Below are 25,791 nucleotides of genomic sequence, written 5' to 3' on the forward strand. Positions count from 1 at the left end.
TCTGTCCCCTTCAACACAGGGGCTCACTCCTGTGTGCCCCCTTCAACCCAGGGACTCACTTAATCACTCTTGTGCCCCAGCCTGGTGATCATTATACTTCCCCAGGTACTCACACCCCCTAAGTGCTCACTTCTACGTTCCCAGGCACTCACTTGTGTTCCCCTTGGTTCTTACTCCTGCTTCCCAAGGTAATAACTTCTGTGCCCCCCATTACGGCTCACTACTCCCCCAGTTACTCACTACTGTTTCCCTCCCCCTTGCTTACTCCTAAATCCCCAGGTACTCACTCCTTTAGGCATGGCCGGTGTCAGCACCAGGCTCACCCGGGCAAGTGACGGGGCCCCGGAGCTCCCAGAAAACTCAATTACATTAGCTTCTTTATGTTGCCGATGTAAATGAGAGCCGGCGTGCTGGCGTGGGTAATGGGGAAGAAGCGCTGCAAGCATATCTTCGGTGGAATCAATTGCAGAGCGTCTGTGCTCACTGTGCAGGACGCTGGCCGGCGATGTGATGACCTCACGCCGCACAGTATTTTATACTGCCCACTATATGGAACTTACTGTGCATTTAATTAATTCAGGGGGCAGGGGGCTGTATATTTCTAACTAATGGATTCTGGCTGTTAAGGTTAAAAGTTTAAGGGGCTTTATAGTAATTCATGGAGTAACTGTATATTAACCCCTTAAGGATGCAGTGTTTTTATGTTCTTTTTTTTGCTTTCCACCTTCTAAAATATACGTTTTCATTTTCCGATGTACAGATCTGTGTGAGGGCTTTTTTCTGCATAACAAACTTAACTTCTCAGTGACATTATTTATTTTTCCTTGTTGTGTACTGGGGAGCTGGAAAAAAATTCCAAATGTGGCGAAATTGGTGAAAAAACGCATCTGTGTCACTTTATTATGGGCTCAGTTTTTACCATATAGGTTATATAGGTTTTATTGTATTTTAATACATTTTCAAAAATGAAAACTTTTCCATACTACATACTACTTTTCCATACTACAGTGATGGCGAACCTTTTAGCAGCCAAGTGCCCAAACTGCAACTTAAAAGCCCCCTTATTTATCGCGAGGTGCCAACCAAAAATTAAAGCAGTAACTTTTTGCTCCCGGTTCAACAACTTTCAATCATTTTAGATGGAAAATTTTCAGCATTTTAGCTTCTTTCCAGTTTCCCTCTGTACACAGAGAATTGTGCAGGAGGTTCCCAAAAAATTATTTGACCCTGTCTAATTCTCATTCTTCCTACAGTCCCAAGTAGCTAAGTAAGTATCAAAACATGACTGAAAGCAGCATCTTTTAAGTTTCTTGGAACTGCAGGAAGATTCTTTGAGTCCTGTCTGGTGTGCTGAGGTGATGGCCTGGGTGCCCACAAAAAGGGCTCTGAGTGCCACCTCTGGCACCCGTGCCATAGGTTCGCCACCACTGGTCTAGGAGCATGTGGTGTAAATTTTTTGCGAGATGAGTGGATGTTTTCATTGCTACAATTTTGAGGACTGTGCATGTTTTTGATCACTTTTTATAAAAATTTTTAGGTAATGCAAAATGGTGTAAAGCTGGTGTTTTGGATAATTTGGCGCTATGTTCCATTATGGAGTTCACCATCAGGAATAACCGGTTTAATATTTTGATCAGGCATTTTGAGACGCAGTGATACCTGTTTTTTTTTTTTTTTACTGTTTATTTTGTTATATATCAGCTGTAGGGAAAGAGCGGTTAATCTTATTGAATTCTTTTTTTTAGTTTCTTTTTACTATTTTTTTAGATCCTCTAGGGTAATGTAACCCTAGATGGTCTGATCACTCCTACCATAAACTGCAATACGACTGTATTGCAGTATATGGCATTTTTACATAGGATTCGTTACAATGTGTACATGTACGGTGTAGAGCACTAGGAGGATAATTCTTGAACCAACGGTCTATTTATTCATTAAAGTGTGTGTTTTTAATGCCGCCATATGTGTTTACTGCTAAGGGGCCCACTGAGGCTCTGTAGCCCAGGGGCCCAATGATTCCTGGACGCGGCCTTACCTTTAGGGACATAAAAAATGTAAAAGTCATTGTTGCCTACCCAGAACCAGTTCTTTTGGTGGGCCCTGTTCGACACTGAAAGGGTTGGCCACTTTCAATAGATTTCTGACATCAATAAATCTGTTCCATAAGACATGTTACTGCATGTATATGTACCCATCCCCTATTCTCACCATGCTGCTCTTTGAATATACAAAGTACTTTCAATGTCCATTCTCAGGATGTCACCCACAGTGCCTCTTTTTCTCATAGTCTGTCTCACTGACAGAAACAGGGAGATCTGAGAGCAGGTTGAATCATAACTCTCATGCTTCTGCCCCTCCTATTCATCAACGTTCAGACATGTAAACAAAGGTCCACTTAGAGTCTGCAGAAAGCACTACAGTAAGTAGCAGAAATGCTGAATCACTTGATGAACTTGAATCATTGACTTAAGAATGGGGTACCTCGTTGGATTCTGGTTATTTGCAGTTAATTGTTCATTGGTAAAAAAACCATTATATGCATGGGTCTGTTTTATAGTATCTATATTCAATGTTAGCATACCTTGGCAACTTTTAGTCGACTCTTCATACTTAAATCCATCTTCACAAAGACAAGTGTAAGTGCTTGGCATGTTTCTACATTTTGCTGTTCCACATATGTTTGGTGATGCTTTACATTCATCAATATCTACAAAAACAATTTTGTTTGTTATTCAAACAATATAAACTATGCAAACATCAGCTTATTACATAATAATGGGCCTCAAAGTGACAACAACTAAGAGTAGCTGGGATCAGAATACTGTTGCAGATCCAATATACAGAGTACAAAGTACTGGCTTCCAAAGATGGCAAGCTCATGCGAGCAGGGCCTGTAATGTAATGTCTTATTACATTTGCATATGTACCCTATGATCTGTACAGTTTCATATGGAAGCCAGCTATAAAGTGAATAAGAATGAAAAACACCTGTATTTAAACCTGCAGTGCAAATGGACCTGTACTGTCAATTTTTAGATCATATGTCAACTTGTCATTTAGGTTTACCCAGTATTCTACAAAAAAAAGCAGAAGCAATTGCAGACTTGCTGCAATTACCGCAAATTAATGCAACTGGGAAAGCAGCCAATTTTGTAGTCATTGACAAACAAACCTATGCAAAAATACGGCAAGGCTTTATGACCAATAAGGGTTTTACCTCAGGGACGCAAACCTACCAACAGAAGAAAAAGTCTCTGCTGATTTAGTATGGCTTCCACTTTTCTGTGTATTCACAGACAGTGCTACTCTTTAACCCCTTAACAACATGGCCATTTTTCACCTTTCTTACATGGCCCATTTCTTAAAATCTGACACGTCACTATAAGTGGTTATAACTTTTGAACACTTTAACATATCCAGGCGATTTTGAAATTGTTTTCTCGTGACAAATTGCACTTCAAGAAAGTTTAAAAATTTGGGTGATATGTTTTGCGCTTATTTGTAAAAAAATTGGCGAAAATTTTGAAAATGTTTTCGAATTTCTAAATTCTGAATTTTCTACTTTTCTGACAAATAGTCAGAACTTGCTAACTTGCTAACTAACATTTACTGAAGGTCTGCTTTATGTTGACATGTTTTTTATGCATCCTCTCATTTTTGTAGAATGTTATGAGGCTTAGAACTTTAGGTGCGACATTTCTTTCTTCATAAAAAATGCTAAATCATGCTTTTGAGAGACCTGCTCAGCCCGCAAGTCATTTTGAGAGGCCTAAATAATAGTAAAACCCCATAGATTAACAAAATCGCATTCTCAGTGGAAAAAATACCAAAATGCTCCATAAAGCTTGATACCCAATTTCTCCAGAGCAGAACAATACCCAATATGTGGTGTTAACCTGGCATTGAAGGGAAGGAGGAGTGCCGAGGGAGACAGAGAATGGCTCGGACACTCATTACATGCATAATTATGCACATCTCTTGCAGTCTGAGCTGGGTTGCATACATGGGAATTGGGTGGGAGGAGGAGGGAAGAAGCACCCCTTGAGCTGCATGCATAATTGTGCATAGTGGAAGCATAAGGTGTTGCACCGTGTTATGTAATCCAACTGGGCCATGCCTGCCTGGCTCAGAAGAGGGCACTCATTGAACCCTAGGGCTGCCATGGTGGAAAAAAAAAATTAAAACAACTTCACTATAAAACACCTACACCTAGGAATAAAAAGAGAAATACATGGCAACACCACAGTATATATATATATATACACTCTGCAGAAGATCAAAACCCTGAGAATTGCCTATTTTAGCTTAGTGCAGAGTTTTTGTACTTTACAGTTGTACTTTAAAGGAACCTACCAATGACAAATAAACCTCATTTTCACTAAAGACACGTTGAAAAGGCCCCTTACACCTGCTTTGCAAAGATGCTTTTGATAAATTCAAAAATAAATAATTGTCTTGTCTCTGCTAAATCTCTGCTCCCTTATCCATGCTCCTCAGCTCTCAGCCCCCTCCTTTCTGCTGGTTTACAATCCATCCATCTCCCACCGATGTCAGCTCCCCACTCTGTCTCTGTGTGAGTGAAGGAGCAGGAGGGAGCAGTTGTGAGCAAGCAGAAATAAGGGTGCTGAGAGCTGAGGAGTTCTGATGAGGGAGGAGGGATTGAGCAGAGACAAGTATTTATTTTTGAAATGCTCAGGATTCTTCTCAGAGCATGGGCAAAGGCGCCTTTGCAATGCAGGTGTAATGGACGTTTGCAACATGTCTTAAGTGAAAATTAGGTCCCTGGTAACAGGATCCCTTTAATAGAGTGGAACCTCCCCATAGAGCTTTGAACAGCCAGTGGCTGTACAGCTGCTGTGCAGGAAAAGTGGAGATGTTGTAGGTAAAGTGTAGCCAGTCACATAGATTAAACCCCCATTAATCATAAAGTGATAGCATATGCCAGTGATATTCCATCCCATTAAAACTACCTTTTCAATTTATTTCCAAGACATATATCCACAATGTTCAATCAAGAATGGAAAAGGGACAGGGCTGAGAGTAAGGCATGTTGGGAAACATAATTCTATACATAATAAGTTATTATCAGCTGCAAACAACTGAGCATGTAGTAGTAGGCCCTGCACTTCAGCCTGCACCAGCAGACAGCCCTCAGTAGGTAGATGAGGGTCCAGATCCTGCGACCCCATCAGATCTCATGGATTCGCATCCACAGTGACTCCTGGCATCACCCAAGAGAAGACTTAAAGCTCCAGAGCCTCTACTGGGGGCATGGTTAGTGTCCACAGGAACAGGAAACTGGAGTAGCTTATTGACATTGCATGCAGTTACTTAATCTATGATCCACGCATATGCAGAATGGATAATAATGCATATGCAGGAGGAAAATGAAGTTAAAAAATAAAAGTTAAAGTGGTTGTCTGGGATAAAAAAAAAAAAAAAAAGTATATGGCTTGGGGGGCTGTTAAAACAATAAACATCTTACACACACAAATTTCATATAAATAAATATTTAAAGGAAATCTACCACTTTAAAACACCAATTCTAACCCAAACATAAGTTTATACAGGTCATGATAGGCTCAAATAGGCAAATAAACTGTCTGTTTCGATGAAAAAAAATCAATGTTATGATTATGCCAATGACCCTTCCGTGCTCCTGTGTTCGTCACATGGGGCGCTAGGATATTAGCATTATTATGCAAGCCCATAGCATGCATGAAGGGGTACTGCCCCCCCCCCCCTCCCTTTCATGCTCCTGAGAGCTGGTGACGTCACCTAGCTCTCGGGAGCTGTAGCGCCTTGTAAAAGCCATGCTTGAGTAAGCAGGCTGCGCGATAGCCACATCTAGCGTGCATGTGCTACAGCTCCCAGACAGACCGTTTCTTTGCCTTTTCATGCCCTGAATCTGCCTAAGCTTATCATGACCTGTCTAAAGTAATGTTTTCCTTTAAAAATGAAAATTAATTAAAAAAAAAAAAAAATCCTCTGCTCCACTATAAAAAAAAACATTACCGTAGTTAACCCGTCTGCCCCAGACTAAACATATTATAAATCAAATCTACAGTCACAAACTTGGCAATTAATGGTAGTTTTGAGTTAGTTTGAAAACTGAAAAAAAAAATACATTACAAAAAAACATATTTTTCTCCAGTTATTGTAACTTAAACCCCCCAAACAACTAAAAAAGGTCCCTTAATTATTTTATTTTTAACTATCCCCATGTGTCACAAAAAAAATGCAGCAAAATTTTTATTGCACAAAAAAAGGAAGTTATGGCCCTTAAACCAAAAAGTATGGAAATTTGTTAGAAATGTTCCGATCAGTAAAGCCTTTTAAGGCCTGGTACAAAGGGGTTAAAAACAATGGCAAGTGCAGCCAAGCAATTGGCAGTATACCATAAGTGTTATCTGCTGCCATTAGTGCTTGAATAATAATATCAAAACCTTATTCCCATGAACATTGGCTGTGTGCTGTCTAAGTATTTTAATGGACAACATGTGACTACATTAAAAGAAATACAACATATATACATTGGATCCTACAGCTGTTCTTTATGAACACTCATAAACTATAAGCTATGAAGATCAGTGAAAAAAAAAAAGCGGAGGTCAAATAGAGACATTTTTCACAGCCAATTTGCATCTGGAGTCAGTGACTCCATTGGACCAGGGCAGTACAACATAACGATGGAGCACCAGGCTACAATTACACCACATTTTCTTCATAGACTCAGCATTGTACACATGGAAAATGCCCGGCATATATATGCTGGGTGTATCAATAGATATAAACTGGCAGGTAGATGCAACCTCTTTGGCTCAGTATGACCAGTATATATTGCATATGCAACACCCTCGCCGATGCAATGGCGAGGTAGTGCTTGCGAATACGTCCCACCTGCATATACCCACATGATACTACATGGTCCTGATAGGGAAAGGGGTATTGCAGTGGTGAATCCTGCCTGGCAAGGCAGAGGTTAAGTATTTTGTATAATGCAAGATGCTATTGTCCAATCATATGTGTTACATCCTGTCCTTTGTAAGCTGAGATGTGATTGGAGGAGCAGCCACCACCTGACCAAGGGGAGGTACTAGGACCTCTGGCCAGGAATGTTCTGGAGAACAGTTTTAGTCTGAGCTCAGCTCAGATCAGAACATTAGATGATTATTCTAGTGTGGAATCCTAGGAGAATCAGTGAGTGAGTGAGTAATCTCAGTCTAGCCCATACCAGAGCAGGAAGAGCCTAGCCCCTGCCTCTGAAGAGTGGAGCATTAGACTAGAGTTAGTGTAGTGAGGAAAAGGGGTATCATCTTACCTTTGAAGGTGATACCTGAAGCCCTACAGGACAAGCTGAAGCTTCCTACCAGGACACAGCTGCCTCCCAGCCTGCCCTCTACTTCCAGGCTGGTGAACTATCTCCTGAGGCTCCCTCCAACTCACATCTCGGCACCCTACCTACCTGTTAAAGGCACGTTTGCTGCGGTTCCTGCGGTTCAAATAAAGAACTGTAAGTTGTTTTCTTCAACTTCTGTCTCCGTCTGGTCCCTGCTAATACGGCTGCCTTCATCACCGGCACCCTGTCCATCACCCAGAGACTCACACTCGGGACACTAAGGGGTTGCCCCAGGGAGATCCGCTATAGCAGCCTCTCCCTCATCATTTCTTGCCAACACCACCCTGCTGGAGACCTGCCAGGCTGTAGGACAGCCCTCCGGTTCCCCCGTACCAAGCACCGTGACAATAGCGTGCTTAGGCCGCAACCGCCAGCCACTCCGGTACCGTGGGCCCCGACTGTCTCTAGGCCTCACCTCAAGGGCTAGGCCCCGGTGGGGGATGTTGCAAGTGGCGTCACGAATCACAGGATATATACTTCTGTGCCTTATCCTGGCACTAAAGACTGTACTTTATTAAGAAAAAGACTGTGCTGCCTAACCCTGCTGCCATCCGGGTTTAGGCCCAAGTATTTGTGTGTTTCTACATTGAACTTTATACTGCTGCCACGTGCTGTCGAGCGCCGCTCCAGCACTCAAGAGGTTAATCCCTGCAAGAACTGTTTCAGCTCTGCTACATCCGGCGCTGCTGCGCCTGAAGCATTTACCTCAGAGGCGTGTGGCGCAGCAAGTATTTCCAGCCCGCCAAATCCTCACTGGCGGGAACTCCAGAGGCGTCACTAGGCTCCGCCCCTGCGCGAGTGGCGCGAACTACCGTGGAGGAGGAGCTGGAGCGAGTGCGGCCGGCAACGAAGAGGGTTAATCGGCCATCTTGGATTTCGGCGCAGGCCGCGCCTGAAGCCTGCCAGCAGTGTGCGCCTCATCCGGAGGTCCGGCGCACGTGTCCTGCGACTGGAGGAGAACACCGCTGAGCATCACCGAGCCCCTGCTGCCTGCCGGACATCGGGAACGGAGTCCTTCATGCACCGCGGCTGATCCTGAGTGGGTACCGCTGGGGAAGTTAAAGGGGGGTAGAGATTGTTTCCGATGCTAGGTTATTGGCTCACCTCCCAGGGAATAGTGACTGTGTCTTAAAGTGCCCACGTCCCATTCTAGCCATCGCCCATAGCAACGGACATTGTGTAACCCTACAGGCTTCCCTCAGCTAGGCCAGTCATGTCCGCCCAGGACGAAGATACGGGAGTGGCGCAAGTCCCGTCCCCTGGTCCCTCCTCAGGCTACCGGAGCATGTTAAGTCCTCCAGAGAGTCCCTTCAGCCCTGCTACAGCTAGTGTCCCTGGGACTCCCACCATGATGCCTCTGACTATGCCCTACTATCTGGGGGCCCCCTGGTTACCCTACTACGAGGGAGAATCACATACTCTCCCTGAATTCAGGGACAAGTTGTTAGCCACCTTCGCCTTGCTCCCATTCACAGAGGAACAGAAAGTGGGCATCCTCATCGGGCAGTTGAAAGGACCCGCTCTCCGGGAAGTCAAGTCTTGGCCCCGAGAACAGTGTCAGAATGTGGTCCAGATTCTTGATAGGCTACGTAACACCTTTGACAAGTGTACTGTCTCCGAGTTGAAGCAGAAATTCTTCGGGAAAAGACAGAAGCCCCAAGAGTCCCTCCGAGACTTTGCCCTCTCCCTACAGGAGACATGGAAGGCCATCACCTGCCTTGAGCCCAAAGATGCTGAAACCTCTGACCAAACCTTAAGGGAACAATTTATCAATGGACTTGTTGATAGAAATCAAAGGTGTCAACTAAAGATCATCTCTTCTCAACATGCCCAGGCCTCTTTCCTTGAGTTTAAGGAAGTTGCCATTGACATATTAGGAGACCGACCACCTGCTGGGCCGCAGAAAGAGCCTGAATCCGTGGAAATGGAAGAATCTGCTCTCGCTTGCCATCCTATGCAGGCAGCATCATCTAATCCTGCGGCTATGGAAGTTACTGGCGTAACAGGACCGGTCCCTAATCTCGCGGACACCCTGCATCAAATCCTTGATCGGTTGACCCAGTTGGAAGTAACTGTCTCTGCTATGAGGAGGAAACCTCCAGAGAACCCGGTACGGTCAGCTACTCCTCGTGACTCTCCGACTAAACAGCGCCCAAAAGAAGCGAAGTCGTTAAGCACCTGGAGTCAGAAGAAACCCCGTCAGCGGTGCAGCTACTGCCATAAATATGGGCATGAAGAGAATGACTGTCGTCAGTTAAACGACAAACCCTTGGAGCTAAGGGACGACCTCCAAGGGAAGAACTTGTAAGTCCCCGAGATGCTAACTGGATGCCCAGGTTCGTGGGGACTCGCCCCATGGTTCATGTAACCATCAATGGAGTTACCCTACCGGCCTTAATTGATACCGGCTCTCAAGTGACCACCCTCCGGAGTGCTGCCTTCGAGAAATGCCGAGGAAAAGCATCCTTAGTCCAGCCTCCAAAGGCTTACTTGAACATCATTGCTACGAACGGAAAACCCGTACCCATCCGCGGCTACTGGGAGCCCACGCTAACCATTGGAGACAATGAGTTAACCAGACAGGGCGTAGTGGTGACACGTGTGCCCGAAAACGGTAACTTCTCCCTGGTACTGGGTACCAATGTCCTCCGCAACTGCTACCCTGAAGTGCTGAAGGCTCTCCACGACTCCCTGCCAACAGTGCCCAACGGTTCCCGGAAGGTAATTCAGGAGACTATGCAGGTTCTAGCGGCGCAACAGAAGTTTGCTGGCCCTAATGGTGAAATCTGCAGAGCCCGGATCAAGGATCCCCAACCTGTCCGCCTTCAACCTGGGACTGAGACGTTAGTATGGTGTCGAGCCTGCATGGGCATCCAAGGTCAAGACTACCAGGCGATAGTAGAGCCTCTACCAGCTGATGAAGACCTGCCCATTCTAGCCGCCAGGAGCCTAGTCACGGTATCCCGAGGACAAGTACCCATTCGATTACTAAATGTGGGAGACTCCCCAGTGGATCTGAGAAAGTACCAAGCCGTAGCCACTCTCTTCAGTGTCCATCCTGAAGACTTGGTGGAAACCTCTCTGTCTGCCTCCCAACAGTTGGAAGTGAAGCAAGGTGCTGAAGATGAGCCTGCCGAGCAATCCTGGTGGCTTGAGCTCAATATTGGAGATGACGATTTTACTCCTGCAGACCAAGTACAAGGTGTCCTGGAGGTCGTTATGAAGCACCACCAGGCCTTCAGCAAACACCCACTGGATTTTGGGCAGACTACTCTGATCCAACACACCATCCCTACTGGCTCTCATCCTCCTATCAAGGAACGATACCGGCCCATACCTCCAGCCCGCTACCAAGAGGTGAAAAAGCTGGTACAAGAGATGAAGACAGCCAACGTTATCCGGGAGAGTCACAGCCCATGGGCTGCCCCGCTGGTCCTTGTGAAGAAGAAGGATGGAACCCTTCGATTCTGTGTTGACTATAGGAAGATCAACAATATCACCCACAAGGACGCCTATCCTCTGCCTCGAATCGAGGAATCCCTCGCAGCCCTAGGGTCAGCTGCCTACTTCTCTACCCTGGACCTGACCAGTGGCTACTGGCAAGTGGCCATGGCGCCGGAAGACAGAGAGAAGACGGCTTTCACCACCCCAATGGGCTTGTTCGAGTTCAACAACATGCCGTTTGGGCTATGCAACGCCCCAGGCACATTTCAACGGCTGATGGAGAGATGTTTGGGTCATCGCAACTTCGAGACCGTCCTGCTATATTTGGACGACATCATCATCTACTCCAAGACTTATGAAGACCACCTCCACCATCTGGCTGAAGTCTTCTACATCCTGACCCAACATGGGTTGAAGGTCAAGCCATCCAAGTGCCACCTGCTACAACCTAGCGTCAAGTACCTGGGACATGTGGTGAGCGCTCATGGAATTGAGCCAGATCCAGAGAAGATTGCAGCTGTTCACGACTGGCCTACCCCATCAACCGTACGGGACATCAAAAGCTTCCTGGGATTTGCCAGTTATTACAGGCGTTTCATCCCGAAGTTTGCCCAGCTGGCGGCTCCCCTGCAAGAGCTTCTTAGGGGCCTGCCAAAAGAGAGCCAACGTTCCCGAGTAGCCATTGAGTGGACGGCCGAACGAGAAGCTGCCTTCCAGATGCTCAAGCAACGGTTGACTGAACCTCCGGTGTTGGGATATCCAGACTACAGTCTGCCTTTCACCCTATACACTGATGCCAGCAAGCAAGGTCTAGGGGCAGTATTATCCCAGCTCCAAAACGGAACTGAAAGGGTCATAGCCTACGCCAGCCGTTCCCTCCGAGAACCGGAGCAAAACGACCAGAACTATAGTTCCTTCAAGTTGGAGTTTCTGGCGTTAGTCTGGGCTGTGACCGAAAAGTTCAAGGACTACCTAGCTGCATCATCTTTCACTGTCTTCACAGACAATAATCCGTTGGCGCATCTGAACACCGCACGTCTTGGAGCACTGGAACAACGGTGGGCCTCCAGACTTGCCAATTTCAGCTTTACCATCAAGTACCGGGCTGGTAAGACCAATGACAACGCCGACGCTCTGTCCCGTCTCCCTGACCAGTGGGAGGGACCCTCCACGGATGCTCAGTGGGAAGATGTGGAGATGCCAGCGTTCTATGTCCGGTTTGTGCGTCAAGATGCCCAGAGAGTTTACTCCCTACCGACAGAGGCAGAGCCAGCGACTCCTCAAGAAGAGTCAGAGCCCCCTGCGGAGAAGGACCTCTGGATGAGTCTTCAGGCTGATAGCCGTGCCATAGGAGAAGTAATGGACTATCTCTCTAGTGGGCGAGTGCCTGAAAGAATCCGGCGCAGAAGAGCTGATGGAGAACTGTCTCAATTGTGGCGCCAGAGAAAGACTCTGAGCATGCACCAGGGTCTGCTAAAGAGAAGAACTCTGGACCCTATCACTTATGATCGGATATACCAGATTCTGATTCCCAGGAGGGATGCCAAAATAGTACTGGATATGTACCATGACCAGTCCGGACACTTTGGTGCTCAGAAGACTGAAGCCACCCTCCGAAGGCGATTCTACTGGGTCAACATGAAGTCCGACATTGAAGCCTGGTGTCGAGAATGCCCAGCCTGCGCCATCGCTCGAGGAGAGCGACACAATCAAAGGGCCCCTCTACGTCCCATTGTGAGCCAACGGCCCTTGGAGATCCTGGCATTGGACCACGTGAAGTTGGAGCCCAGCAGATCCGGTCACAGTTATGCTCTTACTATCATCGACCACTATACCAAATTTGTGGTTGCAGTACCTGTCAGAGACCTGTCTGCAAGGACCACCGCAGCGGCCCTGTGGAAGAGCTTCATCCTCCCCTATGGCTGTCCGGACCAGATCCTTACAGACCAAGGAACAGCATTTGAGTCCCAAGTCTTCCAGGAGCTGTGCACTCTATATGGCTGCAAGAAGCTGAGGACCACAGCCTATCATCCCCAAGGCAACGGGCTTTGTGAAAAGATGAACCAGACTTTAATCAATATGCTGAGGACTCTGACCCCTGCAAAAAGGGCTGACTGGCCAAAACTGTTGCCCGAATTAGTGTACCTGTACAACAATACCACTCATTGCTCCACAGGGTACACCCCGTACTATCTGATGTTCGGGAGACACGGCCATCTCCCTGCTGATATGACCTGGAACATGGAGTCCCCTGATTCCCAGTCTTTACTCCCCCAGACTGACTGGGTTCACGAACACCAGAGGCGCCTGGCGGATGCCAGAGAAGTTGTGGATCTGCGGTTAGAAGAGGCCCGGGAGAAACAAAAAAGGGACTTCGATCGTAATGCCTGTGCTGAGCCTTTTGCCCCAGGAGATCGAGTGTGGCTGCGCAACAACCATCCTACAAGTAAGCTAGATGGGCGTTGGGAGCGTGAGCCATACCTAGTTAGGGACAGTCTCTCCCCTGAAGTCTACGAGATTTCAAGAGGAGACCGTCCACCACTCCGGGTACATAGGAACCGGCTGAAGAGATGTCTTCGTCCTTTTGCCCCTATGTCCACACCTCTCACCTCGACTCCCAACTTACAGACCTCCTTGTGTTCGCCTACCCCCAGTTTCTTGGAACTTGTGACTGTGCCTCAATTCTGTTTTGTTTCCACTCCAGTAAGAGGTACCTCGCAGAGACCATCATCCCCACCGCAGTCTCCAATACTGCTGCCTGTGGAGGATGATCCGGCTCCACTGTCTGCAACCCCTGAAACATCAGAGCCAGCTGAGACTCCGACTCCAGCGCCTGAATCAGAGGACGACGATGAGGAGATTGTTATCTTCTCCAGGCCGGAACTTCGAAGGTCTCAAAGGGAGACAATAGGTAAAGCTCCTGTGTACCTGCAGGAGTACCAGCTGGTGACCCGCAGGAGGCAGGTACGCTTTTCTGACACCGAAGTACTTACCACTGAAGAAGATGCAGAGTAACCCCTGAAGGGCTGTAGCCCACTTCAGGTACTGTACTGTGTACATATGTATATTTATTTCTGCCTATTCCACAAGAGCCAGAGACTTTCCTGAGACTCTTACCCTTATTTATCTCAGTCAAGAGACATACCTTGAACTGATCATTGTCATGTGCTATGATAGCACCTCTTCCTCTGCCACAGCAGAGATTTCTTCAAAGGACTCTGTCCCTCTACACATGGAGGAGACCCTTTGCTTCTCAGTGCACTTTTCCCCACATCAAGGGCTGTACCCAGAAGATGGACTTTGTCATTAGAGACCTTCTGTGAGACTTTTGCCAGATACTACCAGGAAAAGTTGCCACTTTATTTATTAGTATTTTGCACTTAATGCCTTCCTTTTTAGGTACGGACATTATGTTTGCACTTCCATGCCTTTTCTTTGCAGGAAAGAGACATTTGCTACCGTGCTACCCTGAGTAGCCTATCTATCTGTAACGTTGTGATGTTATAAGATGTGTACCCATTGGGCTTCTAAGCCAATGTGATCTTAACCTGTTTGCACACTGTCATATCTGCCAGTAGTCTGCATTAACCCTTTCATAGGCTTTTCAGGTTGTAGTGTGGCTGTGTCGGACCGTCTTTCTATTTGTAAAACACTGACCGCTACCTGATCCCTCAAACTGAGGTTTGCACGTGGGGGTAGTCCGTAAACTGCGGGTCCTAAGGGGACCGGGGGTGTTACACAGTTAGCACCTGGATGCCACCCATACATGGGTAAGGATACCAGTCAGGAGGTACTTGTGTCGCATATGCTAACGCAATGCAGATAGACACCTTATATAATTGCCGCCAGGGAAGAAGCGTTGATAAAACAAATATACAGGCCTTGGTGCAAGGAGTGGATTACAGGACATGACACCACACCTTTCCTACTGTACAGTTCGGTTTAATGGCGTCAGCGACCAACTGTCATACAGCTACATGTTTTGTCTTAGTCCGACACCAACCCAGGTGCCTGTCTCCAGGACCATGGGCGGTTTGTCCCTACACCTCACGTAGCCTGCACTTCCCAGAAGTGACCTTAGCCCCCTCTGTGCCCCAAACCATCTGTAGTCGAGCCGAGGGCGGCTCTTTCAATTGCCCCCGGGGTATGCAACACCCTCGCCGATGCAATGGCGAGGTAGTGCTTGCGAATACGTCCCACCTGCATATACCCACATGATACTACATGGTCCTGATAGGGAAAGGGGTATTGCAGTGGTGAATCCTGCCTGGCAAGGCAGAGGTTAAGTATTTTGTATAATGCAAGATGCTATTGTCCAATCATATGTGTTACATCCTGTCCTTTGTAAGCTGAGATGTGATTGGAGGAGCAGCCACCACCTGACCAAGGGGAGGTACTAGGACCTCTGGCCAGGAATGTTCTGGAGAACAGTTTTAGTCTGAGCTCAGCTCAGATCAGAACATTAGATGATTATTCTAGTGTGGAATCCTAGGAGAATCAGTGAGTGAGTGAGTAATCTCAGTCTAGCCCATACCAGAGCAGGAAGAGCCTAGCCCCTGCCTCTGAAGAGTGGAGCATTAGACTAGAGTTAGTGTAGTGAGGAAAAGGGGTATCATCTTACCTTTGAAGGTGATACCTGAAGCCCTACAGGACAAGCTGAAGCTTCCTACCAGGACACAGCTGCCTCCCAGCCTGCCCTCTACTTCCAGGCTGGTGAACTATCTCCTGAGGCTCCCTCCAACTCACATCTCGGCACCCTACCTACCTGTTAAAGGCACGTTTGCTGCGGTTCCTGCGGTTCAAATAAAGAACTGTAAGTTGTTTTCTTCAACTTCTGTCTCCGTCTGGTCCCTGCTAATACGGCTGCCTTCATCACCGGCACCCTGTCCATCACCCAGAGACTCACACTCGGGACACTAAGGGGTTGCCCCAGGGAGATCCGCTATAGCAGCCTCTCCCTCATCATTTCTTGCCAACACCACCCTGCTGGAGACCTGCCAGGCTGTAGGACAGCCCTCCGGTTCCCCCGTACCAAGCACCGTGACAATAGCGTGCTTAGGCCGCAACCGCCAGCCACTCCGGTACCGTGGGCCCCGACTGTCTCTAGGCCTCACCTCAAGGGCTAGGCCCCGGTGGGGGATGTTGCACATACTGTGGAAAACACTGGATGAAAGACATAGCAAGCTGTGTCTTTCCATCCTGCTAAATGACGTGCATGCCATTAGAGCCTATGGAGGACGGATGCATCGTATTGCATCCACCCCTCAGGCCTCCGCTAAGCATATGCTCAGGGAAGTCCTCAGTGGTGTGACTGTCCTCATAAGGACATTGTTTAAAATTCAAAAAAATATAGAACACATTCCTCTTTTCCAAACTACATCAGAAAGAAAACAATTTCTGAAATATATGTGGATCACTGATATCACCTAGTGGTTTAGCAGAGCAGTAAGTAAATTGTTTACTTAGAAAGAGGTTGGTAGATCAGAAAACTTTGGCTCCTCTCTGAGAAATCATACGGATGCTCCGATGGCAGGAAACTAAGAAAATATACATGTCCAGTCTTGTTTTTACTGCAGCTCGGTGCAGGAATGCTGTGTGCTAAAATTACTGAGCTGCTGGCTACAATGAACAACGCTACAAATATTAAACCTCTCTCCAATGCAAAAGCCAGCCCACCACTGAAAATAATACTTGCTGGCAAGTACAACTGGAAGATTTTTAACATCACAGGTCACATTTTTTTTATTTCTTACAGCCAGAGAAAAGAAACAGCATTTCTGGCATCAAATAGCATGGCTTTAAACTTTTCTGAGTAATACCATGTACAGTGTGCAAGAATAGCCAACCCAATGAGGTAGATTTACATAAGCAATTACCTCAAGTTCCAATCGACAAGACTTGCTGCCAATTTCTCTCCTGCAAATGATTATGACCATTTTTAAATATTTTCTACTAAATTTTTGGACTCTTTGCAAGACAAGGTACTTGTGGATTGCATACTGGACAGCAACCACGTTGTAGTTAACATGGGTAACATTTATGAAAGTAAATTATGTAACTTTTTTGCCGTTTCCAGTTCAGGTTTATGTAAAACACACATAATAATAATGATACATGTGGCATCACGTGTATTTTTTTTTTTTGCATGCAATTTCTCAAAGCTGGCAAGATTTACTTTTGGGAAGGAAATTACATGATGAAGTGTTTCTGAAGTGCCTTGGATAAGACCTAGGCAACTACAAATAAGGACTAGCGGTGAGTGCGCAGACCCTCACAGGTGAGGGGCGGATCTTCCACCATGTATTCCTAGGATGATGAACATAGGAGCAGTTCCCTGATGTATAAAGTGTATACATCATTTATACAGCAGGGGTGTGCATTGCTTGTTGTTCGGTTCTGCAGGAGATGAAGGGAGGGATTCATCACTGCTCCCACGCCAGTTTTCTGCAATAGTTATCTACAGTGAAATATTTGCAAATTCTTGCGTAATGCAAGAATTTGCGATTATAGCAGCAACTATGGCACCTCCAAACCATGTGGGAGTAGAGAGGTGCAGTGGCTGGCGGAGTGGCTGGGCACAGGACATTCCTGCCCATCCCTGCGTTATTTTGAAACAATTTCCGTGCCTGCATAATTTTTACACAGAACTATACCAGGTTGGACCTGGCGTAGTTTTGCCCAGTGGCCTCACTGCTTGACATATACATCAAGAGCCATCCCGTGGGACACAAGGGGAGTGTGCATTGTGAGGTTATGTGGCAGCTGAGATGTGTGTAATGATGTTCTGCAGCAGCTGTGGTGTGCATTTTGATGTTCTGCAGCAGCTGAGGTGTGTATTATGAGGTCCTGCACCATCTGAGGTGTGTTTTATGAGGTCCTGGACCACCTGAGGTGTGCATCCAGCAGGACACGGGGGGATGGTGGTGTGGCCTTAATCATACGATAAATCTCCCCTGAAGTGTGTATAATTTGGCAGCGGCAGTGGAGGTGTGCGTTATGATGTTCTGCGGCAGCTGAGGTGTGCGTTATGATGTTCTGCATTGCTGAGGTGTGTATTATGATATCCTACAGAAGCTGAGGTGTGCATAATGAGGTCCTGCAGCAGCTGAGGTGTTTATGATAAGGTTCTGCAGAAGCTGGGGTGTGCATTATGATATTTCTATAGCAGCTGAGGTGTGCTTTATTAGGTTCTGTAGCAACTTAGGTGTGCAATATGATGTTCTGTATTAGCTGAGGTGTGTATTATGTGGTCCTGCAGAAGCTGAGGCGTGCATCATGAGGTTTTGCTGCAGCTGTGACATGTACTAGGAGGTTCTGTGGCAGCCGAGGTGTGTATGGTGAGACTCTGCAGCTCCGCAGCAGAATCTGCCAGTAGGGGCTCACAATCTATATGGGCGGGTAGATGGAGACACTAGGTGAGAGAGGATAGCAGTAAGGTTATTGTGTGTTGTTGGCAAACAGGTGGGTATTCAGTTTACGTTGCAGGTTTTGTTTGCATGGAAGGAGCCATGTAAACAGCTGCAAGAGCAGTTTAACCTTAAGTCAAGTCCAGTTTTCTAAAAGCCTCATAAAACACAATTTTCAAATACCACACCAGTTTGTTTTCTACTTATATAATAACACTATATTAAATATTTTATCTCAGAAACTTCAACCAAATCCCACTTATTTATTACAAACTGCCACCATGGCAATTTAAGCTGTAACTTATTGCTCCCTGCTCTTTTGTAGCTTTCAATCTTATCAGCATCCTGTGGACACCAATATAATAGAAAGGTCCCCTAAACAGGTAGAATCATGCATCCTGGAGCAGGTTCTTTTGCTTGGATGTTAGTTCCAAGTGAAAAACGAGTTGTGCCGATCTGCACAACTCACCAAGGTGAGCAGCACCAGCACAACACCTATATATACATTTTTAACTGTATTACACTATTGGCGTCATGGGCGCCTCTTCCTATTCCTCCCTACAGTATATTGCATCCTGGAGCAGGAGCTACAATGATAATCCAGATCTTCATACAACTCCTGTAGTCCCAGGCTATCACATTGAAATAGCACTGAGCACAGCAATGCATGAAGATACCTTGAGTGAAAGTATCTGGTGAAAGCCTGGGTGCTCACAGAGTGGGCTCTGAGTGCCACCTCTGGCAACCGTGCCATAGGTAAGCCACCCCTGTCATAAACTGATCCATGGTAAAATGGCCACCATCATTGCAAACAAGAAACATTTATTTTAAAGCAACACCTCAATAGGGGCCCCATTGTTCATTATTGAGATGTGGCTCTGGCGACTATTCTTATACGTTGTACTGTTTTATTTTCTTTGTCTCTTCACTTTGGAGAAGAGAGGGATCGTTGCCTAGTTACTGGCCACTACCTAGGATAGATTAAGTAAGTAGGAAGGAGAGTTTGGTGGGTTCAGAATCACCGTCTCTTTTTTGTAATCTATAAAATATGAATTTAACAAAGATCTATATTTGTTTGAATGAATTTAATGGAGCAGTGGCAATGTATGCGCACTATTGCTCAATTCAACAGAGACACTGATGTACCACTCAATTTAGGGCCCATATGTGTTAACAGTTAACTTAGCCACATGATTGAGAATATTTTTTTTTGTCAGCAGGAACACAAGCATTTTTGTCAAATTTTGCCAAAATGTAGTAATTTAAGATATTTTTGGATATTCCATATTTAGGGGAAATAATTCCACCCCAGAATTAAACTGGAGTCCCTTCAGAAAGACAAGAAGGCTCGGGGTCTAGCGGTGCCAAACACCTGGGTTTATTTTATAGCATCGCGGCTACAACATTTTTGGGGATGGTGTACGAGAGAGGGACTTGGAATAGGGGAACGGGTGATAGCAGGGGACTCGATGTGGGAAATACCCATACATATACCAGAAGCAAGAAGAGAAGAGAGAGTGATGTTGGGGTCTTGGTGGAAGGAGGGTGGGAGAGTGTTCATTGTGTTTTTGTTTTCAGTGTTGCAAAAATGAAAAATGTGCTGGCAGAAATTAATAAATCTGATTATTCGACTGTTCTACGGACAGCAATTTTATAATCACTTTTATCTCCTCATAGATTGTAAGCTCTAGCGAGCTCATTCCAATTGTTGCATCTGACCATATTTTTGCTCACCATCTAATTTTGTCTTACATATAGTATATACCCCATGATATGTAAAAGGCAGTAGATCATGATGGCTCTATAAAAAGATTATTACAGGCAGTCCCGGGTTACGTACAAGATAGGTTCCATAGGTTTGTTCTTAAAGGGGTTTTCCCATGAAGAAAAGTTAGGTCTCAGTGCTGAGAGCCCCACAGATCACAAAAACAAGTGTTCCGTCAGACCCCTTGACTCTCCGTCAGATTAATGGAGCAGACGGCCGCGCATGACCTTTCTGCTCCAGTATTCTCTTTGGAGCTGACGGAGATCGCCGAGCGCATCCCCATTGGACCCCTCTTTTTCGTGATTTGTGATCTGTGGGGGTAGAAGCACTGAGGCCCCTACTGATCAGCAACTTAGGCCCTATCTGTGGATAGGGCCTAACTTTTCTTTGTGGGAAAACCCCTTTAAGTTGAATTTGTATACAAGTAGAAAAGGTATATTTTATAATTGTAGATCCAGACAAAAATTTCTTGCTGTAATGAGACCAAGGATTATCAATAAAGCTTCTTACAGACACCTTATAGCTGATCATTGCTGTCTGGGACTATATGGGACTATAGAAAAGCATTCAGAGAGGTCACAGTGGGCAAAGGGGTCCGTCTGTAACTAGGGGTCGTCTGTAAGTTGGGCGTCATTAAGTAGGGGACCGCCTGTATAGTTATTTTTGTAAGAAGACAAGTCAAGACATAGCAATAGCCTGTGTTGTGGTAACTCAGTTGTATGAAATATTATATATATATGAAATGTCCAATTTATTTGCAAAAAAAGTCCCTGGCACTTACTCCTAAGCAATCAAGCATTTTCTTTTATAGGATAATAGTAGGAACTGCATAGGAACTGAACACAACTAATTATACTTTTTGATGATATGGCTTGGCCCCAGGAAGGCGCTGCTCTTTTACCCTTTCCTGTCTCCCATCTGTATTTGTACATGTCCAAACTAATCATACTTTGTGCTCCCAGGTTGTATATAAACAGTGCATTGCTCTCTTTGATAGGGGACTAGTGTATTCATGGGATTAGACAAAGCTCTTTAAAATATGTGTTGCATTTAAAAGCATAGTTTCAGTGTGGTCTTCATGTGTGGCATAAATTATAGTTGGATCTAGCCTTCCTCCCTAAATGTATAATAAATATTACACACACACACACACACACACACACACTACAGATCAAAAGTTTTGACACGCCTTCTCATTCAAAGAGTTTTCTGTATTTTCAGGTCTATAAAAATTGTAGATTCATACTGGAGGCATCAAACTATGAATTAACAAATGTGGGATTGTATACATAACAAAAAAGTGTGAAACAACCGAAAATATGTCTTCTATTCTACGTTCCTCAAAGTAGCCACATTTTGCTTTGATTACTGCTGTGCACACTCTTGAAGATCAGTCAGTCTGAAAAACTGGGAAAACTTTGAAAGTGTCCCCAAGAGCAGGTGCAAAAAAACTGGCTCACAGGACTGCCCCAGGAAAGGAAGATCAAGCAAGAGTCACCTCTCCTGTGGAGGATAAATTAATCTGAGTCACCAGCCTTAAAAATCGCAGGTAACAGCAGCTCAGATTATAGACCAGGTCAATGCCACACAGAGTTCTAGCAGCAGACACATCTCTTCAACAACTGTTAAGAGGAGACAGTGTGCAGCAGCCTTCATAGTAAAATAGCTGCTAGGAAACCACTGCTAAGGACAGGCAACATGCAGAAGAGACTTGTTTGGGCTAAAGAACACATTGCACATTGTACTGAATGAGGAGGAAAATCCCTATATACTGCCATACAGTAGTATGGCAGTATATGGTAGGTTCAATCAGGAAACCTAGGGTTAACCCCTTGCTGCATATTGCAGCAAAGGCTTACCAGTAACACTCTCGGTCGGTGCTAGCACCGATTGCGGGTGGAAACCCGCTCATCGCTGCCGACAAAGCTGCTGGCCGGTTTAAAAAATTGCGGCGCATGGGTCCCGCCATCTTGCCGGGGATCACCGATCCCCGTGACGCCATCATCATCTTTCGAAGACCCGAGGCTGTCTCGTTTTAACCCTTTCATTACAATGTGCTATCAGCACATTGTAACGAATGAGGAGGAAAATCCCCATATACTGCCATACTGTGGTATGGCAGTATATGAAAGGATTGATCAGACAACCTGGGGTTGAAGTACCCTAGGGAGTCTGAAAAATAGTAAAAATTAAAAAATTAAAAAAAGGAAAAAAAATATAATAAAAAACCCCCTAAAAATTCAAATCATCCCCCTTTCACTGGAACTGATATAAATATAAATAAACAGTAAAAATCATAAACACATCACCGCGTCCAAACACATCACTGCGTTTAACCCCATAACAGAAAATAGCGCCCAAAGTAAAAAATGGCACCTTTTTGACATTTTTAAAAATATAAAAAATTCCACCACTCATAGTTCCATACACCAAAGTATGAAAAAGTTATTAGCACTAGAAAATTTTTTTACAGGAGGTTTTAATTCTTGTAAATGTATGAAAACATTATAAATCCTATACAAACTTGATATCCCTGGTGATCATACCGACCCAAAGAATAAAGTAGACATGTCATTTAGGGTGCAAAGTAAAAAGCGGTAAACTCCAAGCCCACAAGAAAATAGCGCAAATGCGTTTTTTCACTAATTTGGTATTGGAATTTGCATTTTCCTGCTTCCCAGTACACAGCATAGAATATTAAATACTGTTACTAAGAAGTGCAATTTGTTACGCAGAAAAGAAGCCTTTGCACAGCTCTGTACATAAAAATAAAAAAAAGTATAGATTTTAGAAGGTGGGAAGTAAAAATGAAAATGCAAAAATGAAAAAGGGCCTCAGTGTTAAGGGTTCTTGTCCATAGGCTGGAAGCACTACCAGGAGACATGGAGTGGGCTGTAGGAGGGCAACAATACAGCAGAAGGACTACTACCTCCACCTTTGTGCAAGAGGAGGAGCACTGCCAGAGCAGGCCACAAATCTGCCACAGTCTGCACAAATGGTTAGAAAACAACTCCATGAGGATGGAATCTCATATGTAGCATGCCAAAACATTTGACTGGTTTTAAGGACATTAGAGCAAAGTTGGATCAGCCTGTAGTGTGTTTTTCCACTTGTGGGTGACTCCAAATCCAGGCCTCCAATGGTTAATAAATTTGATTTCCATTGATGATTTTTTTGTGATTATGTTGTTAGCACTTCCAATGAAAATATTTCTTTCATTCAGATCTAGGATGTGTTATTTGAGTGTTCCCATTATTTTTTTGAGCAGTGTATTTAAAAAAAACCAAACAAACAGACAAAAAAAAAAAAAAACTTACCTGCACATGTTTTGTTGTCTGCAAGAAGATGATAGCCACTCTGGCAAAAGCAGTGATATGTTCCATTTTTGTTGACACAGTAGTGGGAACATCCTCCTTTACGGTCAGCACATTCATTTATATCTGTAAAAATGAAAATGGCAAATATTAATAATAAATCCTTTATATAGCGCACACAGATTTTGCAGCGTTACACAGAACTTGCCAGACCAGTCCCTCTCCCCATGGGGCTCACAATCTAATCAACCTACCAGTATGTTTTGGAGTGTGGGAGGAAACCCACGCAAACACTGTGAGAACATATGACATACAAGCTCTTTTCAGATGTTGACCTGGATGGGACTTGAACCCAGGACCCCAGCGCTGCAAGGCTTTAGTGCTAACCACTGAGCCATCGTGGTGCCCTAGCAATATTAAACATTGTGATATTATCATACAACAGATGAATTTCACATAATATAGAATACATTATAAAGTAACCATTGACGTCAACGCGCGGCCGCTCACCTCTCACAGCGGCACCAGCAACCGGAGACACAGGATCAGGTGAGATGATTTTTTTTTTTGCCTTAATAAATTATGGAGGGGAGGGGGGGCCCTTAATAAATTATGGAAGGGAGGGGCCCTTAAAAATATGGAGGGAAGTGGGTGCCCTTAATAAAATATGGAGGGGAGGGGGGCCCTTAATAAAATATGGAGGGGCCTTCATAAAATATGGAGGGGAGAGGGGTCTTAATAAAATATTAGGGGGGTGGCAGTGTGCATGGGGGGGTCTTAATAAAATATGAAGGGGAGGGGGTGCCCTTAATAAAATATGGAGGGGAGAATGGCAGTGTGCATGGGGGGGTCTTAATAAAATATGAAGGGGAGGGGGTGCCCTTAATAAAATATGGAGGGGAGAATGGCAGTGTGCATGGCGAGGCCTTAATAGAATATGGAGTGGGTGGGTGGCAGTGTGCATGGGGGTCTTAATAAAATATGGAGGGGAGGGGGGCCTTAATAAAATATACGGGGGGGGGCAGTGTGCATGGGGGGCCTTAATAAAATATGGAGGTGGAGAATGGCAGTGTGCATGGGGGGGGGGGGGGCTCAATAGAATATGGAGTGTGTGGGTGGCAGTGTGCATGGGGGGTCTTAATAAAATATGGAGGGGGTGGCAGTGTGTATGGGGTTCTTAATAAAATATGGAGGGGGAGAATGGCAGTGTGTATGAGGCGGGCCTTGTTAAAATATGGAAGGGGTGGGAATGGCAGTGTTATTAAAAGCTGGAGGGGGCAAGGTGTATGACATTGTTTTATCCAGGTGACATTATACTGTAAGTAACTGTGGTATTTTTAGGGGCGCAGTGAGGGGATCTGATTCCCAGAGCTGAACACATCTGCTACAATTCTGCAACCAGATTTACGACAATTCTGGATGTGAAGGAGAAGACAAGTCACCTGTGAGGTACTAGATGCTTCTTCTTCCTGTGTCAGATCAGTATTGCAGTCACTGAGTAACCTTCTATTGCGAGACAGCTCTCAGCTTATGTACGGTTTTATCTATAGGGTCAGAGAGACAGGGGTGACATGTCTATGTGGTGCGGGGATGCTAGAGTAGGGTTATTGTCATCAGTTCTTATAAAGGTTTTCAGCATTTCCTTATTGGAAGGTTGGTCACAGTGCGAACACTTACATCCCTAACAAGACAAACATCTTCTTACATTGCTCAGCAGGATGGAAAAATGTAGTTTGGCAAGTCCGACATATAGTGGTCAGACTGAGGCAACAACTTTGCCTCCATTTGCCGTGATGTGAACCCCGGCCTTATTTAATACATTTCATGGAGTTTAATATACCAAAGATACATATATCCCATGTTCAGAGATTTACCATTTTTATGTTTACAATATATTTCTATGAAATAAGAAAGGGAATAATATCATGAAGAGAGCACAATGCAAAACATGAGAAAAAGAGCTTTGTTTTCATTCTATTTATATTTACTAAGGACACCATCTCTGGACCAGTCTACTCTCTTGAAGTATCGCCTTATCTCACAACTTCCATTTTCTTGCTACTCCTAGTGCAAGATTTTTATCAGGAACTATCCTCCCTCCTTTCTTCCAACACATTCTTTTACAAGCTACAATCTTCACTCCACTAAGACGGCCATAAATCACAGTGTCCAACGACCTACCTCTGAGTGCCGCAACCTTCTTTCTACATAATTCAAATAATCAATTCATGTGCACAGGGTGAACCAAGTGGAAAACCATTTTTTGAATTCCTAAAATATAACCATAAGTTACAGAGCTTTCCACAACTTGTCCTTTTCATATATATCTGAACTACCGTATATATGTATAAGCCGAGTTTTTCAGCACAAAAAATGTGCTGAAAAACCTCACCTTTGCTTATACAGCTACGGGTTTTATCAATAAACTTACATACTCAACCAGCCATGTGCTTTGCCGGCCGG

At 45.1% G+C, this 25,791-nt stretch overlaps 1 protein-coding gene across 2 annotated transcripts in view; it reads right to left on the reverse strand.

Annotated features, from left to right (window-relative positions):
- The window catches only part of GAS6 (growth arrest specific 6), a 78,924-nt gene that overhangs the window by 19,072 nt on the left and 34,061 nt on the right, over positions 1-25,791 (reverse strand). For both annotated transcript variants that reach the window (XM_072135784.1, XM_072135785.1), the window contains 2 exons: positions 23,332-23,454; positions 2,582-2,707 (listed from right to left, as the gene is read on the reverse strand). In XM_072135784.1, coding sequence (XP_071991885.1) covers positions 2,582-2,707; positions 23,332-23,454 — 249 coding nt within the window. The remainder of the gene's footprint in view (positions 1-2,581; positions 2,708-23,331; positions 23,455-25,791) is intronic.

The sequence above is a fragment of the Engystomops pustulosus genome, chromosome 2, assembly GCF_040894005.1.
Source record: "Engystomops pustulosus chromosome 2, aEngPut4.maternal, whole genome shotgun sequence".
Lineage (NCBI taxonomy): Eukaryota > Metazoa > Chordata > Amphibia > Anura > Leptodactylidae > Engystomops > Engystomops pustulosus.